The sequence below is a fragment of the Durio zibethinus genome, chromosome 6 (genome assembly GCF_047325235.1).
Source record: "Durio zibethinus cultivar Kanyao isolate XHJ-2024 chromosome 6, ASM4732523v1, whole genome shotgun sequence".
Lineage (NCBI taxonomy): Eukaryota > Viridiplantae > Streptophyta > Magnoliopsida > Malvales > Malvaceae > Durio > Durio zibethinus.
The window spans coordinates 12,648,534-12,659,711 of NC_143167.1; the positions used below are offsets into that span (position 1 = coordinate 12,648,534).

The 11,178-nt window shown below is 34.2% G+C and overlaps 1 protein-coding gene across 4 annotated transcripts; it reads right to left on the bottom strand.

The window, feature by feature from the left end:
- Positions 1 to 2,685: 2,685 nt before the first annotated feature.
- On the bottom strand, positions 2,686 to 10,703 carry LOC111285108 (uncharacterized). 4 transcript variants are annotated; one of them, XM_022874355.2, is made up of 10 exons: positions 10,469 to 10,703; positions 8,905 to 9,242; positions 8,423 to 8,548; positions 8,281 to 8,320; positions 8,113 to 8,195; positions 5,373 to 5,450; positions 5,101 to 5,154; positions 4,816 to 4,950; positions 4,480 to 4,624; positions 2,686 to 4,419 (listed from the first exon to the last, which is right to left on the bottom strand). In XM_022874355.2, the coding sequence occupies exons 2-10, from the start codon at positions 9,211 to 9,213 to the stop codon at positions 2,816 to 2,818; spliced, it is 2,574 nt and encodes an 857-aa protein (XP_022730090.2). In that variant the 5' UTR covers positions 9,214 to 9,242; positions 10,469 to 10,703; the 3' UTR covers positions 2,686 to 2,815. The 4 variants fall into 4 exon arrangements, with proteins under 4 accessions (XP_022730090.2, XP_022730088.2, XP_022730089.2 ...); XM_022874353.2 differs by having other exon boundaries at positions 2,686 to 4,624; XM_022874354.2 differs by having other exon boundaries at positions 2,686 to 4,624; positions 8,905 to 9,299.
- Between the last annotated feature and the right edge of the window lie 475 nt (positions 10,704 to 11,178).

The window sequence follows — 11,178 nt, forward strand, 5'->3', positions numbered from 1 at the left end:
AGTAAATTGCACCGTATATTCATTATCTTTGTGCAACATTTTAATTTCAACCATGATGTTTAAAACTAAATTTTGACAAACTTTTAAAAATATTCCAAACATCCATTCTGTCGCCACCATTAAAAATTTTACACAATCTACCACCTGAATGCCACGTGACAAAATAGATGGACCCATTTGACTTTTTTTATTATGTTTTATGCCACTAGGACGTCTACATGGCATTATATACTAATATTATACTAATATTTATAATACTAAATAGGATAAACTAATAGAATAAATATAACATATAATAGAATAAATAGAAATAGAATATATAATATATAATATAGAGATAAAATAATAAATAATTATAAATATTTTTATAATTATAATAATATTATTAATAATATGATCAAATTAAAATATCATTTTTAATATGATTAAAATATAATCAAATAGAATTAATTAAAATAAAATATTTTTTAATTTTAAATGGAATTATATTATTATATTCTATCAATATTAGATTGAATCTACTATTATTATGTCAAATATGTTATATTAAATATGGCATTTAAAATTTAAAATTCTAATTTTTCTAATTTCTAGTCTATAATTCATATTAATAATTCATACATATTCTTTTGATTCCTAACAATGATTTAAGAAATGAATTCATTTAGAATAATTTTTAAAAAGTTGCAGTTGGAAACGAAATATTGCACAAATGTCACGATGATTGATGCATTTTACTCTTGTTTGGTGGAAGTGTTGTTAGAAGTTATGAACCTTAAGACTAGAAGCTGTTTCTTTTATCTGTTTTTTGGTTTGTTGAGAATGTATCATTAAGATATCGAGTTAATTGTTCAACTTGTTTTAATGTTACATATTTGACATTTTATTGTAATAATTTCCGGATAATAGCTGCAATTGAAAAAATAAAAAAAATAATAGGACAGCCTTTTATTATTTACTTTTTGTACACGCACTATTGAACCACGCAATGGGAGGTAACCCTTTCTCATTCCTTTAACCCCATCCTGCCCATCCCCAAATTCCAACTTGAGACCTCCAAGATGAAGTCTTAACTTCAACAGTTGGATTGCCTCCTTGGGGTTGGGACAACCATTTAAATTAATATAACCGATTGTTTAATTGTTATTCATCAATGCACCGAAGATTTCTCGTCATAATACAAAGGAGATCTTTAGTTTTTAGTGTATTCTTTTTATGGTCGATTATAAAGGTGAAGAAGGAATGGTAATAACTATAAAACTTGTGTGAAGAATTAGTAATTTTTAATTTATTTTATAAATCTGTGAAAAGGCTTTATTTGTTGTCATTGTCTTGTTGTTTCAAAATGCACAATATAAATGAGAAGTTGCATAAAGTTTATTCTTGTGTCACAATAGGCAATTAAACATACCTTCGTAGCCATTACAAATGCTTCATATTTGACTCTTTTGTGGCTGACAGGAGTACCACTTACAGTATATAGGTGTTAATTTGATTTTAGACGTCAGACTCTGCTTTGCGTTTTTCAAGTTGTGAAAGGTATTCTAAAACTTAATGTTTTCATTTCAATATGAAAAGAATAACCTTATCTTTTTAGTTAATTTCTTGGGCTTGGGCATCTCAAATCAAATAATTTTTGTATAGTTTAAACAGGTTTCCAATTCCATGCTTTCATGGTCTATCGATGATATCTTTTATTCCTAAGTTGTTTTAGTAATAGTTTAGCTCTAGATTTTTTGTTACAAACATAATCAGAAAGACGAGCTTCCAAGGTGGTGAGAGGAGCAAACCCAAGAGAATTGTTTGGATTTAATCCTGATAGGATTTAGTTTAAATTGGTCTCGTCTTTCCATCCTGCAGATGGTAATAGAACAGCAGATTTATCGGTATCCTTTTTTTCGTTAATCTGTTTTATCTCATTCATATTTTGGAGGTGGCATGAAATTACATGTTTTGGAAACATTGTATTCTTTGCAGGGTTGTCAAATAAGGAGGGGGAATGCTCATGGTGACAGTGTTTGCTTCAAAAATGTTAGAGCTCTGTTTGATGAGCTTCCTACTCCTCACCTTACAGTGGAAATAACGTCTGTTCCTGCGGGACCTCTCAGTGAAAAAGATTACATCAAGGCTGAGAAATTGGAAGAGTTCTAAGGTCCGGTCCTTCCGTTTCAAATATATTTAAGATGAAGGCTTTCCTTTTTTATGTATCCAGACTGTAATGCGTACTTATTAGAATTATCAACGGTAACTTATGCTCACCTGCTGTTGTTCTTGTACTTTACAACTCGACAATGACGGTTGAAAATGAGAGAAAGCAATGCACTGAATTTTGTGGTAACAGACTTCATTGTAGGCAGGCAATCTTCTTTCTTGAGTTTGCGTTAACTGATCTGAAAAGGGAATTGGCTAGAGACAAGAAAACTCATTGTCTAGCTCTATATATTGATCATCTGCCAGAAGGGTACAAACAGCAACAGAGATGACAAATTAAAGCTCCATGATTATGAACACAATTCTAAAACTGGGGGCCATGAAGCCACAGATCTTGTTTTCCATGTTTTTTTTCCCCGCTGAATCTTGTTTCTTTTCAAAAGCCTAATAGACTGAGCAGTCAGATTTTAACATCCCAGTCAGATTCAGCTAAGGAATCAGTAAGCAGAGTAGACGCACCTAAAATCAGCAATCGAGGAAAATAATTTTATGTATATATATATATATATATATAAGATCTTCAAACAGAGAATCAACTTCTAGGAAAACTGTAAAATTTCATTTCCCGATTGTGGCTGTCACAACAAATTAATGAAAATGGTTACTACTTTACTCCTACTGAAGCCATCAAATCTTCATACTCCGGATCACTTTCCTCTTTTCTTGCTTTTGCTTTATCACCTCCCTGGTGTTGAGATAAAACAGGAACAGAAGTGGGAGAGAATGGATCATAAACTTGCTGTCCAGTAGAATGACCAGACGTAGGTCTAGTAGACTGCAGGAAAGGACCACTGGCAAATCGTGGGTTTGGAGACGCAAAATTTCCTGGCCTAGTTGGCATAGCTGGGTAGTGCTGCTGACGTTGCAAAGAATGCGCTGGCCTGGAAGGAAAGGGACCAGCCATATTGGGTGTTGGGGGAGATGGAACAAAGTTTCTCAATCCCATTTGTGAAACTGGAGTTGCATTTGCAGCAGGACCAGTGCTTGGGAATGCTGGAGGTCGGAGTGAAGCAGACATGGCATTTGGGTTAGCAGTGAGCGGTGAAGACATGTGAGTTTGAGGCAAACCCATCTGGTTGCCACTCAGTGGCCCAGGAAACACTTGCATTACTGGTTGGGGAGTAGAATTGGGTACACCAAACTGGAAAGATGGTGCGTGATGTGCCTGCAGTTGAACTGCTGATCTGGGGTCTAGAACAAGTGGATTTGCAGCCTGACTGCCTGGCCTTGGAACCATTGAAGAGCCTGGACCCTGGTGAGGTTGAAATGTGAAATCCCCAGAACTTCCATGTTGTGGTCTTGGAGCTAATGCTGCAGGTTGATTTAGGGGAGCAAAATTTGCCATGTTTCCAGAAATAGATCCAGAAATTCCTCCTGGCAAAGATGGTGACAAGGACATGGATGGCACTCGTGAGAAAATTGGTCCAGATACCATTGCTGGATTTATAGATGGACTCGGTGATGGTGCCAAGGAAATGACAGGAGAGGAGGATTGCATTGGTGTTGGTACAGGCATAGGTACAGACACTGCTGTTGGACGTAAAATAGCTGATAATGCAGGGGCAGACACTAGTGGAGGGCCAGGACCAAAAGACATGGAAGGACGGTTAACAGGCACACTGGATAAACAAGGGCCAGATTGCCCTGTTGCAAAAGTTGCTGAAATGTTTGCAGGGGCCATCGAACTGGATGCCACAACCGGTTGTGGAACTACAGGATGAGGCACCTGGGAAAGAACTACTGGTGGAGCCAGTTGCCCAACATTGTTCAGACCTAGGGATGCAGAAGTGCCTGACCAACCTGTGGAGCTTCCTGCAGGTACCTTTGGTTGCTCTTGTTGCAGTCTTGATGAAACACTTGATGCAGTTTGAGGAAACAAAGGCATTGATAGTCTTGTCCCAGGGAGTGGCCCCAGAGCTTGGGGCTGGCTTCCAGCATATGGTAGTGGGGACAAAATGCTAGGTTGAGTTGGAGGATTCGGATTCGAGACAAGAAAATTTCTAGGAGGGCCGGAATGACCCAAAGGATGCATCTGAGGCAAATATGGCTGTGATAATACTTGTCTTGGCAGCAGTGGGCTGGATGAAACAAAGGATGAGTTTTGAATAATTGAGTTGTATCCAGCTGCAGCAGCTGGTCGGGACCCAAAGAGTGAAGGCAGGCCTGAAGGTGAGGACTGTGCAGGCACAGAACTGTTGGGAATTGGTGCTGAAAAATTCAGCGATGTCAGGCCTGTAGAGAACCATGAATTGTGGTATTGAAACTGACCTTGTGAAGAAGCTAGTGTAAGTTGCGGCACTTGCTGATTTAAAGCAGCATCAGTCACACACGACACAGCTACATCCAGCGTTTGACTACAAACATTCACATCATTTCTAAATATCGTGGGCACCGAACTAGTACCTAAATTTCCCTGCAGCAAAGGTATGAATAGTTATTTTCATAATGCAGTAGTAATACTAAGAACAGCCGGTGCAATACCAAAAACAGAAAGGGAGTAAATAAAACCACACATCAGTAGCAACACTAAATAAATATCATTTCTTGATCTTCTTTCTATTTTTCTGGAGAGTTTTTCTGGATTTTCAGAGTGATGAAACTCACTGATATTGAACTAACTAGCAACTCAATAATTGCAACTGCTCCATCAACTTTCTCAAAGCTGTCAGCTGATAGATGAACATACAACTCTTCATAAGCATCCTGGGTTTCAATACCTTCAGGTGATGAAATTTCAACCTGATGATGAAGACTAGCTATAAGTCAAAAAAGCTTCATTTAAACATTCTTGAAGCATATATTTAAGGTAGAGCTTTCTTTCGTGAGAAAATAGAAAAAGGTTCAGTTCAATTAACTTGATGGAGTTTTTCTCTCAGCCCAAGGAATTACCTTCTCTCCAGCATTTGCTTTAATGCCATAAATTTGTACTTTAGCTCCAGTTTCCTGATTTGCAAGATAAAAGGTAAATTTAAAATTTTCTCCTGACAAAGAGTATATCATATATATGTGCAGATGTATATACTTATGTATGACAACATATATATATATATATATATGTTCACACAAACTTACACATAGAAAGCGAGATCTTCATTATATCTCAATGACCTTAATAGTATATCAGTATCAGTAGAACAAAATAGCACAAACCAAATACTTACCTTTTCTAGACGCTTCTTAGTATCACTTCCAGGACCAAATATTAGACCAGTAAAATTGCATCCGGGATATTCTTTCACCTACAAAGGTAATATTCTGTCATAACGTACAAATTTAAGGTATGCACATAAGGAGAGGATGGAAGGAATTTAATAATTTGTAGAGAGAGAGAGAATAGCTTTGCTATGAAAGTCAGAACAAATTTGAAGGTTTCCATAACAATCCATAAAAGCAATTAACCCAGTCAGATTTGTTCCATTTTGAAGCAACTGACACAAACACCACAGCTTCTCTGATGACAACATATGAGCTGTGATCATGGCAACCTCCTTAATCAACATATTACCGACTATTATGATACTACCACTAACTTATTCAGGTTGAAAATGTCCCAATATGCAATTTTCCATTAAGAAGGAACAAATATAAAGCAAGTACAATTAGGGACAGCCAAAATTTTTCACTTTGGGGGGAGGACAGGATAAACATAACACCTTTAATTCATTACAATTGAATTAAGAGTTAAAAAATAATAAGGAAAACCATTTTAACAAAAAAATATAGTAAAAAGGCATGCTAAATTCAAATGAGATAATAATCTAATTAAATGAAACATAGAGATAGTTTTTGACAAGTAAAAAGATATATAAATTTCAAATATTATAATTCATATTGTATTCATAAAGAATTGAATAAAAAATGAAATCTAACCAATATCGTAGGAAGTTTAATAGAAGTTGATATAATGCAATGGTTCAATCCCATTAAAAATCTAGGAACATTTAATGCTCTTAATAAATATCATGAGCTTTTTAATAATTTAATCCCACTAACAATCTTGAAAAATTACAAAAAGGAAGAATTATATACTCTTGTCAAAATATCAAAACTGTTAACTTAAATTTTCAAAAACATCATATATATCCCAAGGACACTTGTCCATGAAAGAAACCTTGTGGTTAAGTTTTCATTTATATGATCGATGTCAACATATTTAGTTGAATAATTGAATAGGTAAATTCAGATTTGAGGGATCTAAAAATTGTACGTATAATGCATAGATGAAAAATAGTAAAAGAAAATCAAATTATTAATTAAGTTTGGAACTAAAAAATTGTAAGTACGTATATATATATATGGAGAGGGGGCGTGAGATAAAAATTAATCTTTCTTGGTTGACAAAAAGTCAAAACTACCATATTACCAAAGGATCCGCCCATGGATGCAATTACCATTAAAATTTCTAAGCACTGAACAATGAGCAGAAACAATAAGAAAAAAAGGATCTTCTTTTCTTTTACTGACCTTACTCAGGATTTAGTCCTAAAAGCAGGACAATGGCAATCCATGTAACCAACCTCAGAGCACAATGGCAATCCATATAATCAACCTCATGTTGAGTGGAAAGAATTGTTCATAGTTATTGTTGTCTAATAAGTAGCTGAATGCTAAAACTGGTTTCTCCTATTTAAGCTATCTTTTATTAATTAGTGTCTTGTTTATTTTTCAAGTATTAAGGCTTTAAGGATATCTTTGGTATTAGCATATATAAGACATTTAGGATAAACTGTCAGCAGCTTTTTAGATTGACAGAATTATTATCAGATAATTTCCAGGATTACTGCTCTTGTGATTGAGTGATGCAATCACTTATCAACTTTAACTGTGAATAATTTAGCATCGCACTGTTAGATTGCCCAAATAAGAAAATCATCCAAGTGATCAACTCCTCAAGCTTAGAATGAGCTTCTTCTCCAATAGTTTGTTCAAGCTCTCAACACTTTTCATTTTTCATAAAAGATATTTGGTCAAGTCCTTAAGATGAACAAAATGGAAGAGGAAACCTAAAATGTCATATTACTTCCGCCATAAAAGCACTAAACTCATAAGACTTAAAAGTACGTTCAATGGCATTGAAACTTTCCAAAATGCTAAGTCAACCATTATTTCACAGAAAAAGTAGCCAAATAATCTTGTTTCAAGACCACCCTGCAGGTTGCCTATAAAAGACACTTATTTTTCCCAGTTAATCAGCCAGCTTCACATCTAGTAATCACTGTCTTACTTAGGTCAATGACCCTGTCATTTTCTGCCAGAGTTAACAAATACAATAGCACAAGCAAATAAGGCCATCCATGAAGCAACTTTGCATATCTTTCTTGTTATATCAAGAATACACTTAGGGCTGAGTAGAGTATCTTTCACCATTTAGCTTTTTACTGAGACCATGTATCACTAAGTCATCACTGATCATCAGATCTCTTTTAGTTTAAAACAATGATATTTAATTCTTCCTTTATAAGGGCCAACCATGATATATTTGAAAGAGAAATGATCTGAATTCCTAGATTTCAAAACCAAATCAGTCCAATTATATTCAATTCTATTTGACCTGGCTTATTCCTCTTCTATGCAATTTGCTTTCAGTATCTATCATCCAAACTAGTACCAACTTGCTGGTAAAGTATAGAGGGATCTTCAGATCACAGGGAATGAAGTTAGTAAATTCATAAATGCAGAAATAACAACGATGAAGCTTATTATGTACTACAAGTGCTGCTTAGTAAGGAAAAAGTTCAAATATTTCAGACTCGACAGAATTTTCAATAAATTTTTCATCTGCAACATTGTCATTAATAACTCAAATATATTGTTTCTTTCAGCAGTATAATTAAAAATGATGGAAAAGGGTGACATATGAGAATTAGATGCAGTAATATGACAGCATAAAAATGAGCTTACAGGGATAGGAACCGTTGCCTCTTTCAATGAAGGTTTATAATCTGCTGGTGCTTTGTAACTTGGATTCAATTTTAGTATTTCACCTGGAAGTCCAACAAAAGAATGGTTAAAAACTAAAAATATTGGAGAAAGAGAAATATATCATCTGGCAAAAGCTGTCAAAGTTACCAATAGCTTCCCGTCTTTCAAGCTGCAAAAGTTCTGATTTCTACATTCACAAATTCTATGTAAGTTGGAAACATCAAATACCCCATAAATCAGTACAATACAAAGAAATTAACAGAGGATGCAATATTAACTGTATTTCTACCTCACTATCAAGTTGAGTATCAGAAGATCTTTTAACCATATTCTGAGCAGCTAAGGGTGAGTCTTCGGGATCCCCAACATTCAGATTTCCTGACTTTAGCTGCTGTGTAATCTGATCCACCCGAGTCTGCTCAAAATTGGGACCACCACAGAGGTAGTAATATCACTTAATGGCACGTGGAATGTGAAGTTTCCATGCTAGGAAATCACACAGAAGACACTGACATCTTAGCACCCAATGGGATAAGGAAATGTTCAATTGCCATCAGATGGCAATATAAATATTCCTCCCACAATCTGGGCTACAAATGCCTCCAACTCAATACTCAAGATAGTTTAAACTTGTTGATAACTTCTAACATTTGACACTTAAAAGGTCAATAGAGAAAGGAGGAAGTTGAAAGAAAATTTCTTAAGAAAATAATTAGGACCAGAAAAACAAAATGACTGTCAAATGCACTTTGTAAAGAAAAGATCAAATACCTGATAAGCTAAGGCTCTTCCCCTTCTGACAGCAAAATCCTGTGTCAGATCAGGGCCCCATTTTGTTTTCCTCTGAATATGGTTCATATTATCTTCATTGGCAGTATCATTTCCTCCTGGTTTTTTACCTCCTTGGACGATAGGAACCAAAGAACCTGACAATTTATTTTTTGGTATAACAAAGCCAGTCTTTGCAGCAAACCTAGAGAACTTTGGGCCTGTAGTTGATGTTGTGGATGAAGTAGTTGTTGCTGACATGTTGACAGTGTTAAGTTCAATGGCAGATGTCTGGTCAACCTTTGTACTCATCCTCTACTCTCAACAACTTCCTACTGCCCCTGACATATGTATGTCACATATAAAATTAGTCAGGGTTCAGGAGGAATCCACTTATACTGTCAATTGTAAAAGGAAAAGAAGGGTAAAAAACTGCCAACTAGCGACGATAGAAAGGAAAGCAGACAAAAAATAGTTGAGCAGTCAATTCTTCATTTCTTCTTAATGTAAAATCCTATAGTATGATTCGATGGTTACAAGACTTCAAGCAAGAGTAGAGGCCCTACTTAAGCTTGAAAAGTCAGCTTTTAAATGTGCTGTTTCTTAGATGGATTTTCTGTTGGACCTTGAGCCTGGTAAGAGAGAGCTAATGCAAGAGAACTTGTAATATGAAAAACAAAAACGTTCAACAAGAAAGAAGCCCCATATATATTACCGAAATAATTGCCAACTTTATAAGGCTTGCAGTGAAGGTTGGTTTTTACATTGTGGAATTGCATATGGTTCTAAGAAAATAGTCTGCAATCAACTCAAGTATTCCCCCCCACCCCAAAAAAAAAAAAAAGAACCTTATTGTTTCAAATGCTAAAAAAAAATTTTTCAGTATTATTCAAAAGTTGTCCAAGGTTTCGACAGTATCCTATAACCCTTGATCCAAATACCTAAAAACGGACTTATAAAATTCATTAACTTGCTGGAAGACAGAAGTCTTTTTCTTTTCAAAATGCGGAAGGGGGATTTGAACTCAGCTCTTTGAACAAGGAAACATGCACCTACAATTGAGACAAGTTCTGGATAAAACTTCAACTGTTTAAACTTGTGATAATACACATTACAAACAAGCATCAGTAAGAAGTACATATAATCTCCATTACCACAAAAATCAGAACCTAAAAAGTTCAAGCAACCAGTTTCCTTCGTAATTCGTATCTCAAACTACTTAAGGGGAGTCCAAATTGGTTCAAACCAACAAGCAATGGCATGTAGCGCAAACAGAAGCTAATTTACCGATAAATGCCTTTTATCAATAATCAAATTTACTCACAAAAAAAAAAATCAAATGGCAGAAAAAGAAAAGGCAGCTTAAACGTAATCAATAAAATCAGAAAAAAAAATTAACTAACATGGAAATGAACAGGCTGCTAATCATATTTTATCAAAATAAAAATTCAATTTTCACTTTTCTTTTTCATTTGCCAGATATCTCAGCAAACAAACAGAGGACAATAAATAAGAATTCCAAACGTAATTCTAGTACTTAAGAGTGAAAAATTAGATATGAGAGTACCTAGGGTTTAACCGCACGGAAGCTGAGCTTGAAATGGTGTGCTTTCAAGTTTAACTGAGCTCAGAGATAGAAGCGAGTTGTTATGCAGCAAAATACAGGTTCTGAATTTTGATTAACCAGCGATAAGCGAAGGTGACTGGCGAGGCCTGCTGATTAGTCAAAATGTGCCACAAAACGCCCCAATTTTACCAAAAGTAGGATAGGACATCGGAGTTTCATTGGGGTTGTAGGTAGATTTGCTATTTGTATATTAATAATATAATGTTATTTCATATTAAATTTGTGTAAAATGTAAAAGTTATATATTAAATTTGATATATTAATATAAAATATATTATTGATTTATGTTAAACTCATATCATGTTTAAAATTATTAGATTTATTTGTATCATTAAATTAAAGATTTGCTATATGTATATTAATATCATGTTTATTTCATATTAAATTTGTACAAAATATAAAAGTTATATTATTAAAAATTTGATATATTAAATTTAAAAATATATTATTGATTTATGTTAATCTCATATCATGTTTAAAATTATAAAATTTACTTGTAGATTTACTATTTGTATATTAATATCATGTTTATTTCATATTAAATTTGTGTAAAATATTAAAGTTTTATTATTAATGTCATAACATATAAATCTGTAAACATACAGCTAAACACCATCAAATAAGTTGCTACCAATATTTTATTTAACTGT

Bases quoted from the DNA above. Each gene is read 5' to 3' on its own strand.
- LOC111285108 (XM_022874353.2), bottom strand. From the start codon at position 9,213: ATGAGTACAAAGGTTGACCAGACATCTGCCATTGAACTTAACACTGTC. The intron at 8,321-8,422 runs GTAGAAATACAG...TTGTGAATGTAG, and splicing joins ATACTCAACTTGATAGTGAG to AAATCAGAACTTTTGCAGCT. The intron at 8,196-8,280 runs GTAACTTTGACA...TTGGACTTCCAG, and splicing joins TGAAAGACGGGAAGCTATTG to GTGAAATACTAAAATTGAAT.